General features: G+C 44.6%; 1 protein-coding gene across 5 annotated transcripts in view; it reads left to right on the forward strand.

Moving 5' to 3' along the window:
• Positions 1-2,208: 2,208 nt before the first annotated feature.
• The window catches only part of dclk2a (doublecortin-like kinase 2a), a 114,010-nt gene continuing 99,394 nt past the window's right edge, over positions 2,209-16,824 (forward strand). For all 5 annotated transcript variants that reach the window (XR_488642.1, XM_007904023.2, XM_007904024.2 and 2 more), the window contains exon 1: positions 2,209-2,653. Coding sequence is in view for 4 of the 5 variants with exons in the window: in XM_007904023.2 (XP_007902214.1) it covers positions 2,209-2,653 (445 nt within the window). In the remaining variant the exon portion in view is untranslated. The remainder of the gene's footprint in view (positions 2,654-16,824) is intronic.

A 16,824-nucleotide genomic window follows, 5' to 3' on the forward strand; every position in this document is an offset into this window, starting at 1 on the left:
TATACAGTGAATTCACCTTATAATATATTCTGTGAAGCGCTTTGAAACGTCTCGAAGACGTGATAAGGCGCTGTATCAAATGCAAGGATTACTATCATTATTATTACTATTATTGCAGTAGTAGTGGTTTATTGTGGTGAATCCAAGATAGATTGAAGGTTGCCCCAAATCATAGGCTTAAATTCGTGTGCATCACGACATGATCGTACTGTTGAGTGCCCTCAATTTCACAGGATAAACCCTTACATAAAAACAAATGCAACGTCGTCAGGGGAATTGCGTGCTGTGGCAGCTTGTGTGAGGCTGCCATGCAGTCATTTGAGCCACCAGGAGGCTTGTGAGAGACTCTGAGACCCTGAGGAAGGAAGGCCAGTCTGGGGGGGTGGGGGCTGTGCAGAGGGTACCCTCCCCACACTGCGGCTCAGCCCTGGGCTCTGCTGCTGCTGCTGCTGCTGCTGTGGGCGAGTGGTTGGGGAGACACCAGCAACAGCCACACACACTGACTGTCACACAGACACAGACGTCTGATCTCTTCTTTTCCCTTCTGCAAATGAACGACAGGAGGCTGTCAGGATTCTCTTAACCCCCCCCTCCCCCCCACCAACCCCTTCTCATCTCCTCCTCTTTTTTGTTAACCAAAAAAAACACAGAGAAGGAGAAGAAGCAGAAGCAGAAGAAGAAGAAGAAGAAGAAGAAGAAGAAGAAGAAAAAGAAGAAGAGGTCAATCAATCACTGAGCTACACTGCAGTCAGTGCATTGCTCTGCTGTGTGTGTGGTGTGTGTGTGTGTGTGTCTGTCTGTCACTTTGAAGCTGGGATCAGATCGATTTGCTCTTTCTTTCTCTCATTCTCTCTCTCTCTCTTTCTCTTTCTCATTCTCTCTCTCTCCCTCTCTCTCTCTCTCTCTCTGGGCTCCAACCAGCATTGTGGACCACATCAGAACAGCTCAGCATCCTCCACCATCACCTCCTCCTCCATCACCTCCTCCTCCATCACCTCCTCCTCCATCACCTCCTCCTCCATCCCCGCCTCCTATTGCAGTTTGATTTCCAGACCAATTTCACAGGCATCTCTCTCTCTCTCTCTCTCTTTCTCTCTCTTTCTCTCTCTCTCCTTTTCTGTCTCTCTTGTTTTAAATCATCCACACCAAAGAGGGGTCGGAGCTTGGGCTGGTATTTTGTTGTTGTTGTTGTTGTTGTTGTTGCAGGCAGCGGAATCAACCCTCAGTTCCCTGTCTGCCCCATCAGCAGCGATGTAGGACGTGGGGAAAGGCTACTTCCCCCCCCACCCCCACCCCCCCCCCCTCCCTCCCTCCCTCCATCCCACTCACCCACCCACACACCTATCTCCCCACACACTGCCTCACCTCCTCCACCTTCTCTCCTCCTTCCTCCTCCTGTATCCCGACATCTGGAGCAAAAAAAACAGACAGACAGAGAGAGAGAGAGAGAAAGAGAGAGACACCTCGCCCTTGGAGAGAGATCAGGACAAGCTGCTGGTCCAGTCCAATCCATCCTCATCTCATCCATCCCCATCCCCATCCACCCATCCATCCGTCCATCGTTCGTTGCTGTCCTTATTCCCCCCCAAAAAAATATATAGACGTTTGCAGTTTATCTCCTGGGGTTTGTGATGGGATCGCCACAGTGACCTTGTGTGGGGTGATTTGAGGGGACGAGAAGGAAGGAAAGGAAGGTGCAGAGCTTTTTTTTTTCTCTTTCTCTCTCTCTCTCTCTCTCTGCACAAAAAAAAATACCCCTGAGGTTGCAAAACCAGGAGATGCTTCTGCATTTTCCTGCAGCTTAAACAACAAAAAGATCATAAGAGTGGCGTTTTTTTTTCTAAAGGAGAAGGAAAAATATATATTCTTTTTATTTTGCAACATTTATTTTTGGAGTCTCTCTCTCTCTCTCTGTCTCTCTCTCTCTCTCTCTCCCTCCCTCCCCGTTCCTGCAGAATATCCGGGGGTTGGTTTTATTTGATTTTTTGTTGTTGTTGTTGCTTGCTTTGTTTTTATTTATTGCTCGAATCTCTCCCTGCAGAACAGCGGGCGTTTATTATTATTATTATTATTAGTTTTATTTTGATTTATTTGAATTATTTCTCTGAATCTCTCCCTGCAAAGTCACTGGGCTTATTATTATATATATCTATATCTATATATATATATATTTGCCCGCCTGCTCCGCGACATTGCCAATCATTGCCAATGTCCCACGACCGCAGCATTGAGCTGGAGCACTTTGAGGAGAGAAGCCGGAGTCACCGCGCTTCCCGGGGTGGAGGAGGCGCTGGTGGAGGTGGAGGAGGAGGAGGAGGTGGTGGTGGTGGAGGAGGAGGAGGGTCAAGCTACAGAGGCAATGGCATCCCCAGCCCCGCACACAGTGCTCACTGCAGCTTCTACCGCACCCGCACCTTGCAGGCGCTCAGCCAGGAGAAGAAAGCCAAGAAAGTGCGCTTCTACAGGAACGGGGACCGCTACTTCAAGGGGCTGGTGTTCGCCGTCTCCCAGGACAGGTTCAGGTCGTTCGACGCTCTGCTGGTGGAGCTGACCAAATCCCTGTCGGATAATGTCAGCCTGCCCCAAGGGGTCAGGATCATCCACACCATCGATGGCGCCAAAAGGATTACCAGCCTGGACGAGCTGCTGGAAGGTAAGCCGGGAGCTCATGGGGGAATTAGAGGCATTGGGGAGTTGGAACCATTGGGGAGTTGGATCTGTTGCTTTTCTTTAGGGTGTCTTGACATATAGGGAAACCCATCACCACCCTTTAGAGTATCCAAACTGAGAATTCCAGGCATCCCACCTACACGTGGAAATCCCAGACATAAATTGTTGGAATAGAATGGGCTCTCTGTCTCCCTTGAGGAATGCATCTTGCTTACCTAATTCCAGAAAGTATTAGGCGCAGGTTGGTAAGAGCCAGCCCCAGTGTGTGTGTTGGGGTACTGCTGGAGTCTAACCAGCTAAAACCACATAGCTTGCCATTGATATCTGTGTCTGGCAAGCTTTCCTGCTGCTTGTCATTTCCTGGAATAAGGAATAGCCTGATTTGGAAACTCCACTGGATTACTCCATGTTGGGTTTTAGCAGATCTCTTAAATTTCTCTTATTCTTCACCTCTTCCATGTCTTCTGAAAACGGGGTACGATTGCACTGATTCCATCAATCCTCTGCGACTGAATGGTCACTCAACCCAAAACTGTTTGTTGGACACTGCTGTGCGCAATTGACTGTCTCGTTTTGCCCATAAATACACAGCCAATCCACTTTACAATATATTTTGTGAAAGCGCTTTGAGACGTCTCAACCACGTGATAAGGCGCTATATCAAATGCAAGGATTATTATTATAAATTGTGCCCAGAGCTTGAGGCTGAACTTCAATTGCATTGCACCTTCAGGGAAAAGTAATGTTAAAAGCACAGGGCCAGTATTATTGGCAAGAACAATGCATTTCTGCATTCAACGGTTCTGTGATTAAAGCCTGCTTTCCGGCTTTAGGTGTGTTGACAAGTTTTATTTAGTGCAGTGCTTGCAGTAAATTAACCTGTCGGAAGTGCCTAGGAATAAAGAATTGTAATTGAATTGGTTTGAAAGTTAATGAAAACCATAAAGTAAGAATCCTAGTATTTTTCTCAGCAGTTTAATGTTTATGTACATAACCAGTCAAGTAATGGATGCTTGTCACCCATTGGGGAATTTGGGAACTAAATTTTTCTTTTGAAATGTAGGATAGCTTGAATTTGGAAACTCCACTGGACTACACTATGTTGGGTTTTAGCAGGAGATTTTTTTGTGTCAAGTTTATCTTATTCTTCACCTCCTACTTGCCTTCTAAAAATGGGGTTACAGTTTCACAGGTAACGTCATTCCTCCCCCCCCGGTACCTCACCCAAAAAACATCTTTCATGTGTGAGCCTAGACTATATTGAGTGCAAAAAAACACCATTTCAACCATCCAGGGACTCACAGCCAAGCTGAATCCTGTCCTCATCCAATGTCCACATCCACGCATTCTCTAGATGGGGTTCAGGAGTGGGATTTCATTTGCCTTTGCCAAGGGTACTGGCAATTACAGTGCTCCAACTACTGACCCTGCTGATATCAGGCAACAAGGGAAGATATGGGAGGGATGGGGGTTGGTGGTGGGGGGAGGTGTGCTTGGGTGAGAACTTTAATGGTTTAATGGTTTTCCATTTTCTAATTTAGCTTTCCTTGTAGACTTTGCACTTTTATCTGAAAAGTGCAAAGTTTAGGAATAGACACATGAATGAGAGAGAAGGGATACCTTATTCCTGTCTCCTATAGAGGGGTATTGGAGAGGGAAATGAGATTGGGTGCGGCTCACAAAATATAATAATAATCCTTGCATTTGATATAGCGCTTTACACGTCTTTGAGATGTCTCAAAACTCTTCATAGGATATATTGTAAAGTGAATTGACTGTATATTTGTGGGCGAAACGTGGCAGCCAATTGCGCACAGCAGTGTCCCACAAACAGCCGTGGATTGAGTGACCAAATTATTATTATTTTTTTCTTAAGGGATTATTATCAGGTGTGTGGAGTAAGGAAACTTGCCCAAGGATTCGCCCTGCCGGAGATCGAACCCAGGTTTCTTGCTTGGGAGGCGAGTGCTCTATGCGAGTGCACTTGAAGTATAAACAGGAGCACGGACTAGTTGGACTAAATGGTCTGTTTCCGAACCTTATCAATCAATGCAACTATGTAAGCAGTGGCATCAGGACATGGATGAATGCAGATTCTTCCACTTAAAAAATATGAGGAAATGCTCCAAGATGCTTATAATAACTTTTGAAAAAAGAGAAAAGATTAACAACTTTACTATTGTAATAGCTATTTATATATGAATCACAATAATCTTGAAATCAAATATAGATTTATTTTACCTACAGTGTGGGCTTCTTAAGTAAGAGACTTAGGATGCAAATCTCCTCGTGCTCTGCAGCAGCAGAGCTGATCATGCATCTCATCAAAGTGACTGGAGAAATGTCTTCTCACACTTAAATTACCTTAACATCAAGTGTTCCTCCCAGGACTCTTGACCATTCATTAACAATTCTTGATAATTGATTTATAAGTTAAATGTGTCAGTTGTCTAGATTCTGGATCAGAGTTAGCATTTATTGTTGTCAGCCTAGCTCATTCAGCGGCTCTCTTGCTCCTGGAGTCCTAATGTCAGGCAGAAGATTATGCGTTCAAGCCCCACTTTGTTATTTCAGCTCAGGCTGATTCTGCAGCACAGTAGTAGGGGAGCTCTGTATTGTTGGATGTGCCATACATTGGATCAGATATTTAAACCAAGATCTATTCTGTTGCAGGTGGACACTAAAAATCTCATGATACAACTCTGAAAGCTTTTTACTGTGTCCTGGCCAACAATCCTCCATAAAATTGGTCTATCATTTCATGGTTGTGAGATCTTGTCATTTGCAAAATGACTGGCAAGATTGCCTCCAAAAAAGTCACTTAATTATTGTAAGGAGCTTCAAGATATATCAATGCATAAAACGTTATGAATATGCAAGTTCAGCTCAGAGCCCAAACTCTGCTTTTCATCATTCGTGGAGTCCTGTAGCTCAGTGGTTAGAGCACTCGCCTTGCAAGCGAGAGACCTGAGTTCAATTCCAGGCAGAGGGCGAAACCTTGGGCAAGTTTCCTTACTCCACACAGAGCCTAATAATAATCCCTCCAAAAACCAAAAACAATAATAAATTGGTCATTTTCAATCTACGACTGTTTGTGGGACATTGCTGTGCGCAATTGGCTGCCGTGTTCGCCCACAAAAAATATACAGTCAATTCACTTTACAGTGTGTTCTGTGAAGCGCTTTGGGATGTCCTCCTGACATGAAAAGCGCTATATCAAATGCAAGGATTATTATTATTATTATTTTAACCACAGAGAGTCTCTGACTAATTGAGAAGCTGTCACAGAGACTTCCTTTATCCAATATAAAAATCCCCAAGACAGAGATTTTCTTTGTGATTGGTAATTCTTCTTCACTGCACAGTCTGCATTCTAGCAGGTAAAAGATAAAATGATCCTGCAATGGGAAGATGGTAGGATCGGCCGGTTTACCCTTTCTTTGGGTTAGAAACGGACACTTTCAGCGCAGAAGGAGTCAGGCGGGGGATTCAGTGACTAGAGGACATAGATATAAGATAGTCACAAGAAGAATGAAAGGTGAGTTTAGAAGAAATCTTTTCACTCAGAGAGTTGTTGGGATGTGGTTTGCCTTGACAAGTAAGGTGGTAGAGGCAGAGTGCATTGTGGATTTCAAGAGTGACTTAGACAGATATATAATAGATAAAGGCTTGAAGAAGTATGGGGAGAGGGTAGGCCAGTGGGAATGAATGGATAACTTAAAAGATAAATTGATCCTGCAATGGGATGATAGTAGATTAAGCAGGTCAGATTGGATGAGAGCCTGTGCAGACTCAATGGGCCGAGTGGCCTCCTGCACTGTAAATTTCTTCACCTGAACCACTCTTATGATCTCATAATTAGGTCTAACTTGTTCAGTCAGAGCAGAATTTATCGGTTTGACAATTAATTAATTAATAACATAAGCGCTGACACACAGTGATCTAAAGCTACCGCTTACAAACATTAGTCTGCGTGTTTATCACAAGTATGCATTGGCTGACATGCAAGAAAACGACAACAAAATTACATTTATAGAGCGCCTTTCACATCGGGAGGACGTCCCAAAGTGCTGAACAGTCAGCTGTCGGGGACCGAGCATGGGGGAGGGATGGTGTAGGGATGAGGGAAGGCAGAGAGGTGGGAGGGAGACTGAAGGCACGATCGAAGAGAAGGGGTCTTGAGACCGGCCTTGAAGGATGCGAGGGAGGAAGCGAGGCGAAGGGACCGTGGGATGGAGTTCCAGAGTGTGGGGGCAGAGAGGCTGAAAGCCCGGCCACCGATGGTAGGGCGGGTCAGTAGACATGGAGTAGGCCGGCGTCTGATGAACGGAGGGAGCGGGCAGGTTGGTAGGGAGTCAGCAGGTCAGAGAGGTAGGAGGGGACAAGGCCATGGATGGCCTTAAAGGTGAGGACGAGGATTTTGAACTCGATCCTCTGGGGGATGGGGAGCTAGTGAAGTTGGGCGAGGGTGGGAGTGATGGGGTCGGAGCCTGGTACGTGAGAGCACACGAGCTGCAGAGTTTTGGATGATCTGCAGCTTGTGAAGGGAAGCGTTCGAAAGTCCGATGAGAAGGGAGTTCCTGTAATCAAGCCTTGAGGTGATGAATGCGTGGATGAGGGTTTCAGCAGACTGAGTAGTGAAGCGGTGGCAGAGTCTGGCAATGTTGGTGGTGGTAGACAGTGCCGGTCATGGCGCAGATGTGGGGGAGAAAGGACAGTTCAGGGTCAAACAAGACACCCAGGTTCCTGACTGGCTTAGTGCGGTTGAGTGTGTAGCCATGGAGGCTGATGCTGTCAGCGCCTGAGGTGCGGAGGCGCTGGTGTGAACCAATTAGGTCTTGGTGACGTTGAGTTGGAGAAAGTTGGCCCTCATCAAGAACTTGATGTCGGACAGGCAGTCGGTCAGGACCTCAGAGGTCCTGGAGTTCAGGGTGGAGGCAGAGAGATAGAGTTGGGTGTCATCCACATACATGTAGAAATTTATCCCATGTCTGCGGATGACATCACCAAGGGGGAGCATGTCGAGGATGAAGAGGAGGGGACCGAGGACAGAGCCCTGAGGAACACCGCACGAGACAGTGCGGGGGCTGGAGGAGAAATCGTTTACCGCAACGAAGAGGAGGTGGTGTGAAAGGTAGGACCTGAACCAGTCAAGAACAGAACCTTGACAGAATAAAAAGATTGAACATGCTGTTATTCATTACTGTGGGGCTATTGAAGGTCAATCAATGGGATCATTGAAAAAGGGACAGGATAAGTAACTGATCAGTAAAAACATGAAGGGATATGGGAAAAGAGATGGAAAGTGGGGTATACAAGCTCAGTAATATAGGTAGCAATGGCAAAGACACGATGGTTGAAAGGCCAACTTCTGTACTAAAGATTTCTATCATTCTATTCTATTCTTTCTTTCTTTCTATTCTAGTACAAGATACTAATAGGGGTGTACAACATTTTGAGAGGTTTGACATGATGAAAAGGGAGAATCTATTTACAGTGGTAGGAAGTCAGTGACTAGGGGACATAGTGAAGATAGTCAGAAGAAGAGCAAAAAGAGGGCTTAGGAGAAATGTTTTTATTCAGAGATTTGTTGGGACGTGGAATGCCTTGCCAAGTAAGGTGATACAGCCAGAGTCCATTGTGGGTTTCAGGAGAGATGTAAACAGACATATTAAGGATTTGTCTAGGTTTACACATAAAGAATGGCCTTCTATTAAGTTACAGGAGGATTGATGCCACCCATGGAACAATGTGCCAGCAGTGATCAGCACCTTCCAAGAGAGAAAAAAGTAATAAAATTGGAGGCAAAAAGGCACTCTGAATTGAACAATGTTTTTCATCGCTGTCAACGGGCTGGACTAGCATAGAGTTTTAGCAAATGGGTTTCATTCGACATTTTCTCACATGCTGAGTTGACATTCTTGAGCCACCTTGTTTGAGGAGATGTCACACATTTCCTGGTGTCAGAGCACTGAGCTTTGGGCATCTATTTGTTTTCTTGGCCAGGAATAGAACATTCATTATTCCTGTTAAATCCAAGTACTATTGTAGAAAGATGTGCAAAAGCCAGCTGAGCGAATGTGGTGGACCGTTGGTTGAGCAAAATTTAGTACATATTTTTGGATTGACTGTGACTCGTGTGAAATTACAATAATCTTGATTTACAAAGGTTGTGGGTTCAAGTCCCACATTGGATCTTTGAACTTATAGTTTAGGGTGATGTTCCCAATGCAGTCCTAGGGAGTCTGCTGCATTGTTGGGATGCCATCAATCAGAGGAGATGTTAAACAAAGGCCTCATCTGCTTGTTCATGTGCACGTTAAAGATCTCTTGGGACTACCCAAAAAAAGAAGGGAGTTTCTCCTGACATCTTGGCCAACAATTTCCCCAAATAAAACTTGTCATTCACTCCTTGTGTGTAAATTGGCTGTTATGTTCGCTTATAAATACAGCAAGGTGCTTATAGACATTTTGATGCTATAATTAGGCAGTATATCTAATGCAAGCATTGTTATTATATTAATTTATCCATGGATATCCTCAATCTACAAGGTGCTAATGTTAAACTGTAGCTTCAGTGGACTGTGACTCATGTGAAATTACAGTAATCAGATGTCAACACTTTGTTTCTGTGGTTGAAGAGAGATATCTAGAAAATAAAAATATGTGCTATCAAATTATCAAATTCTGCTCACACTGCACTCCACGATCCACTGCCTTGGCTCAGCTGGTTTGGGTCTTCTGCAAGGTCCCTCGTACCCTCGTACCCTCCAATCCACAATTGGCGGCCGTGCTTGCAGTCACAATGCCCCAAATCTCTGGAGATCCTTGCCTCAATCCCTCTGTTTTGTCCCCCCTTTGATCATCTTCAAATCACACCTGAAAATTTGCCTCTTTGACTCTGCCTTCGGTACTTCCCCTCACATTCCAGCGTGGCATCAAACCATACTCCTGTCAAGTGCTCCAAGACACTAGCTGTGTGAAGGGCACTATATAAATGCAAGTTGTTGTAAAGTGTTGTAAATTAAAATGGGGTCCATTTTACACCAGGAATACAGTATTGTATTTACCTTAAGGAGCCCGAGAGGAACTTCTTGTTCGACTCTCAAACGTTCTTCATGCCCTACGTCTGGGCTTTTGCTTGCTCAGCTTTCCCTCATTTCCACACCATCATTTGTCTTTTTGTACAAATGAAGCGTATCGATTTAGCATAAGATTTATGGAGAGGAAAAGCATTTAGGTATGATTACTAGTGATTAGGAGACAACGCAAAGTTCCTGCAACAGAGCTGATCAAATGCTAGTTTCTTACTTGAGGTCACAAGGTTACAAGAGAGGTTTGGATGAAGCCCATTTGATCTCAATAATCCCAGATACCCACCTTCCTATCACAGAATCTATTTATAAGTGCCCTGGCCTCAACAACCCTTCCTGGCAAACTATTCCAGCTGTTAGTTAACCTCAGGGCAAATTAATACTTCTTGGTGTCTAGCCAGAAATTGCTTTTTCTAACATTAAACCTATGTCCCTTTGTTCTGTTGTTTTGGTACATCTGAAAGTATCGTTAAGGGTTTATTTTCACAATTTCATTTAAAATCTTGTATACATCTATAAGGTCCCCTCTGAGATGTCTTCTTTCAAGACTGAAGAGCCCTAGCTTGCCTATTCATAGCTCATTCCTCTAGCACTGGGGATCATCCTCGCTTCTCTGCACTGCCTCTAAGGCCTGGGAGCCCTTTTATGTTCGATCGACCAGAACAGTTCCCAGTATTCTAGGTCTGAGTATAACTTCTAGTGAAATGAACTCAACTCATTGCTGGCAGTATATAGTCCAACATCCTGTTTGTCTTGTGTATTGCTGCCTCACACTGTTTTGACCTATTCACCAAGTCAGTCAGAAACCTGGGCGTCTTGTTCGACCCTCAACTGTCCTTTCTCCTCCATATCCGTGCCATGACCCGCTCTGCCTTCCCCCACCTCTGCAACATTGCCCGACTCCGCCACTGCCTCACCACTCGGGTCGCGAAACCCTCATACACGCACTCGTCATCTCAAGGCTCGACTACGGAAACTCCCTCCTTGTCGGCCTCCCCAACTCTTCCCTCCACAAACTGCAGATAATCCAGAACTCTGCAGCTTGTGTCCTCTCTCGCACCAGGCTCCATAACCCCATCACCCCGACCCTCGCCCGGCTCCACTGGCTCCCCATCCCTCAGAGAATAGAATTCAAAATCGTTGTCCTCACTTTCAAGGTACTCTTCGACATTGCCCCTTCCTACCTCTCTGACCTGCTAACCACCTAGCAGCCTATCTGCTGCCTCTGGCTCGGCCTGTTCCATATCTCCCACCCGAACCGCCTTACCATCGGAGGCCGGGCTTTCAGCCTCTCTGCCCTCATCCTTTGTAACTCCATCCCACAATCCCTTCCCTTTGCTCCCTCCCTTGCCTTCTTCTAGGCATGACTGAAGGTCCTCCTTTTCGACCATGCCTTCAGCTGCCCTCCTACCTCTCTGCCCTCCCGCATCCTAACCCTGACCCCCATGGTTAGATCCTGATCCCCGACTGTTTAGCACCTTGGGATGTCCTCCCAATGTGAAAGCCGCTTTACAAATGTAATTTTGTTGTTCTTGTTGTTGACCTGTTGAGCTTGACTATAAGTTGAAGGAAGGTGATCTGCATAGATCTGAGCGAGGCCCTATTTGGAATAATGTGGTTGAACAAACACGACTGCTGAAAACTTTACTGATACCTCGCTGCCAGATAGATTATCTCCAGACGATGTCCCTTTTCTCAACAAGGAATCCCCAGTACATCCTTTCTAATCACGAGACATCAGATCCGATGTGAAATCTCATCAGAACGAAGCCTCGGGATACCCTGCTGATAATGGAGTTTATGTCAGAACATGTTTTATCTGGTCGTGAGGAATCATTAACATTATCGCTTTCAGCATTTCTGAATTCCATGATGTGCATTTGGGACACTCTATTTTCAAAAGGACATTGATGCATTGAAGAAGTCGCTGAGAAGGAAAACAAGAACGATTCCAAAGTGCCTAATTCTAAAGTGTGAGGAGAGGCTGTCAGAGCTGAATTTGTTCTGTTTGAAAACATAAGGGTGACAAGATCCAGGTCTTTAATTTGGTAAACAACATGGGGGTGTAATCAGGCTACTTGAAATGGACTGTGACAGCAGAACTGGTAGGGAATGAGTTCAAAATGATAAAGCCACTGATGTTATTTCCTGCAAAATAAAACGTGAGCAGCACTTCCTGAATATAGCACAGGAAGCGACATATGCAACGAACTGCTCTCAGCCATTTTTTTTAGTTCAAGAAACCAGCTTCTCAGTGCCAACCCTGGTTGATTGAGTGGAGATATAATCTTTGTGTATGAGTATTAATGTATATTAAAAACCATCAAGATAATGCAATTATACTGACCATAACCATTTTGGCTGCCTCCTCCCAACCCTGATTGGTGGTCTGGGCTGTCAGTCAGGGGCAGGATGAGGGGCAGTGATTGAGGTGGACTGGAGAGCTAATGCTTCATAGTTGTCCGCACAGTAAGGATAAGGTCACTGATCACGAGAGATTGCTTTGGGTCCCGGTGATTAATCTGATCGATTTTACATTGGGTTCAATTAAGAATTTCTAGAATGTGACTATTGACGTATTAAGCGGAGTGACTAATAAGGCGGAGACAGTTATTAACAACTTGCATGGGAATTGGTCAGGATATTGACAGCATGGCTTTTTGATGGTAGTGACTACTTAAGCCTTATTATCTTAGTATCCAGAGTTTACTGTATTGCCACAGGACACGTTGTTGGCTGTGCAGCTGGAACATAGAGGAGGGGTGTAGGTCCATTGAGGGAAAAAGGCCAGGGTATCATTGTAGAGACTTGAGAGATGTATGAAGGTTGTGCTTGCTTGCATTTGGAGTGTCAATACAGTCTGTAAATGTTGTTATGTTTCTGGAAAGGAAACACAAAAATAATGAGGCTCGCTGATGTTTCTTAAAAAGGGATTCTGGCCCTCAGCAACCACCCTGCCTTAAGAGAAAGAGAAAGTGGATGAAGTCAATAATAGGATAGCTTTGAGAAACAATGGGAGAAGCGGATGTAATAAGATGAACGACCATTTCTCTTCTCTGATTGCTTATATTTTTAACCTGGAAAGTCAACAAGCAAGAAACACCTGAATCCATCAATGTCTGAATCCATTAATGCCTGGTTATACAACTAGGCTTTAATGCAAAAGACTGTTTGGAATTAGAAACTAGCATTTAAGGTACGAATAACTATTGACTTGTGGTTGGATTTAAGTACCACACATCTTGAACCTTAAGTGACAAGACTGAACACCCAGTGACTGCCACTAATGAAAGAAACCATAAAGGTCCTGAAATATGGCATATTTTATAGGATACACAGTGGTGAGCAAATACATTATGTTTTAACAGTTCACTCACTGGGTTAGAAAGAGTTGATCAGTTGGGAGTTCAGGTCTATTTGACAAGTAGTGTTTCACTTATACTTCAAGTGACGTACAGTGTTTGTGGGTTGATCTATAATAATAAACAATATTAATCCTTGCATTTGATAAGAGGAATGAAACAGCAGCTGTGGTTACAAACACCTTTTTCATGTCTGACAAACAGAAAAATTGCCTTTCAATTATGTTCTGCACTTGTTTACCTAGATAAGAACATTCTGCATTAAATCCTAATTCATGTTTTATTTATTCCAGATCAGCAGCACTTTCTTGAATGAGTCATTAATTTAAATCCTGTCTCCCTGTGATTCACGTGAAAGTTAAAGGATTTTCCTGCCCCCATATAAAAGAAACATTGATTTTTATTCTCCTGGTTTAAATCTTCTCCTCATCCAGGTTCACCCTCAAATTTCTAGACTATCTAGCTACTCATCTCATTGTTCTTTTACGTTCCTGGTGATGTAGATTGACTGTCACATTTGCTGTATTCACTTTATTTCTAATCAATTGCATTCCGTAAAGTATAACATGTAAGGTGCTTTATTGTATTGAGCTAGTTCTCAGGTCTCCTGGTGAAAGTTACGATGATTGAAAGATAACCTCTTTTTGATCATTACCAATAGAGAGGTAGACAATACAATACAATTTACATTTATACAGTATAGTGCCTTTGACAGCAGTCTATCTCAGTTTCCTTTTTAAATACAATAATGATACATTTATATAGTGCCTTTCATGTTGGAAGGAGGATGTCTCAAAGCTCTTTAGACCACTGGTTGGACACCCGAGCTGCGGGATGTGGGCCAAAAAAGGTCACTTTCCTCCTTCAAGGCCGGTCTCAAGACCTTTCCCTTCAAACGTGCCTTCAGCTCCCCTCTCGACTCTCTACCCCCTCCTCGCTCCCTCCCTTCCCTCCCCCTGACCATTTCCCCCCTGCTCAGGTCCCGACCCAACTGTCCAGTGCCTTGGGACGTCCTCCCGACGTGAAAGGCGCTCTATAAATGCAATCTTGTTGTTGTTGTTGGGAGGGTAAAGATGACCAAAGGCAGAATTTAAGCGTTAAGTAAGTCTTCAGGCAGGTTTTGAACATGGGGAGGAATTTGGAGGGAGGGAGCAAGTTGGTGGAACTACTCAATGGACTTTCAGGGAGTGGATGGTATCAAATCTAATGTGTAGGAAAAGCTTTGCGAACTGCATTTCCTGTGGTACCATTGTTTCCAAGAAGAGATCCTTAGGCACATGAACCTTGCAATAGTGTCACAACAACAACTTCGATTTATATAGCGCCCTCCACGCTGTACGGCGTCTCAGAGCGCTTTACAGTAACGGATCCCGGGGCCAAGCATGGGGGCAGGGGGGAAGGTGACCAAAGGCACGGTCGAAGAGAAAGGTCTTCAGCAGAAACCTGAAAATAGGAAGAGAGGAGTGAGGATTGTATTGTGTTGGAGTGATACAGAGGACATGGAGCACACTTGGTGAAACTTGTTCCATTCATGCACAGAATGGCCAGTGGGTGTTGCTATACCTACCCCTGTATATCCATGCTGTAAACAGGACATTTAGCAGGGGAAGAAATATTTGAGTACATGTTGGCAATGAGGAAACTGGTATTCATTTGCCCAGAATTTTACAATGGATCTATAAATAGTACAACTTTCCTTTACACATTAGCTTCTAGCTTCCTTGCAATATATGTGGATAAATTATTATTAATAATGGTAACCGCACATAAAGTTACTAGACCAGCCAGAATCATCCTTCCCAATAGCTCTCTTAGTTGAGGAAGTATCGAAAACTGCACATTTGCCTTGGATCACTGTAGATCTGCCTTGTTTGTCCCAGATGATTTATTCTTGTCTGGAGCCAGTGCTGATATGATAGGTTTAAAGTGCAACTTTTGGCTTGTGTTACTAAATAGCATTAGTATCACACATCATGCACTGATGCTATTAGGTGAAAACTTACTTTTAATCTTTTCTTACAAAATTAGCATTATGTTCAGTCTGTCATTGTACATTCTTGTCATTGTACATCTTGGGTACCACAGGCCGTTCTGTAACATATCAAACTGTTCAGACAAACAGCTGACAGTAGAGCAGACATCTTCAGGCACAAACTTTGTGCCTGGATGTTGCACTTTAAACCTGCCATCTCATCAAACCTGGATGAGTGTAAACTTCCTGCACCTGAATATGGACAAGACGGAAGCCATACTCCTTGGTTCCCATCAACGTGTTCACGTCCGTGGATCTAAACTACTCAACCTCCCTGGGCTCTCCCTCAGACTCACTGAACTAGTGCACAACCTAGTCTCTGGTTCCACCTCCAACTGCCCTTCCTCCCTCACATCCAGTCCCTGACCAGGACCGCTCTCTTCCACCATATTGCCTACCTCCGACTGTACCTTACCCCGAATGCTGCCGAAACCCTCGTGCATGCATTTGTCACCTCCCACTTGGTTTACTCCAACACACTTCTCGCCGGTCTCCCCACCTCTACTATTCACACGATCCTGCTCATTCAGAACTCTGCTGCCCACATACTGACCCAGACCAAACTCTGTACCCACATCTCACCAGTTCTGGCCAGGCTGCACTGGCTCCCCATCACTGAATGGATCGACTTCAAGATCCCCACACTCGTGTTCAAATCCCTTCACTCTCTGGCACCTCCCTACCCCTCCGACCTCCTCACTCCCCAGTACATCACCCGGTGGCATGTGGCACCGACTGAGACTGGCCTCCTGCTCGTCCCTCTCACCCTCCTCCCCACCATTGGAGTTCATGCTTTCAGCCCTATGCCCCAAAACTCAGGAACACTCTCACTCATTCCCTCCGCCTTGCCCCCTCTCTCTCTTCTTTCAAGTCCCGCCTGAAAACTTTCCTCTTCGACCGTACTTACGGCCACCTTCTCCCTCCCCCCGGCCAGGAGTCAGACTCCGCCACTGTTAAGCGTTCTGAGACGCTACCCTGCGTGGAGGGTGCTATATAAGTGCAAGTTGTTGTTGCTGTGGTTCGTGGTTCCCATTCCATGAAAAAGAATAAATTGTAGAGTGTTGCCTTGTTGCATAAAACATGAATCTGCAGTGGAGCACAGACATAGTTAAAGCATTTTATTTTTTTACACTGTGGTCGCCAACACCACATGTGCTATTTCATATATTTTTAAAAATGTTTCCCAGTCTTTGGAAAAATCAATATGTAGGGCAACCAGACAGGGACACAGCTGAAGCCTCAATCGAATGGAAGTCTGTTAGGACTTCACTTGTGACTCTTCTGGAGACTTAACACACTTGAGCTGTCAGCTCATTTCCATCACTTTGAGTGCAGTATCTCATGTGTGTTGCATGAAAGTTGACCACCTATTTTCTCCACATATACTGTATTTGGGTTAGCATCGATTGTGAGGCTGTGCATAGGAAGTGCAGGGAACCCTTTTCCCTTATTTGAACTGCAGAGTCAATTCTTCACCAAAATTGCTAATACAGCAACTCGCTTTGTTTTTAAAACTAAAATAAATATCACGCTATCAATGAAAGGTGCAATATAAATGTAAAATTGTATTGTATCTCTACAGATGTCTTTAATGATGATGCAGTTTCCGACTTTGAGAAAATGCAACGATTTATTAGTAGCTCAGCAGTCTAGCAGTCGTTAGATT

This window comes from Callorhinchus milii, unplaced genomic scaffold, assembly GCF_018977255.1.
Source record: "Callorhinchus milii isolate IMCB2004 unplaced genomic scaffold, IMCB_Cmil_1.0 Scaffold1, whole genome shotgun sequence".
Classification (NCBI taxonomy): domain Eukaryota; kingdom Metazoa; phylum Chordata; class Chondrichthyes; order Chimaeriformes; family Callorhinchidae; genus Callorhinchus; species Callorhinchus milii.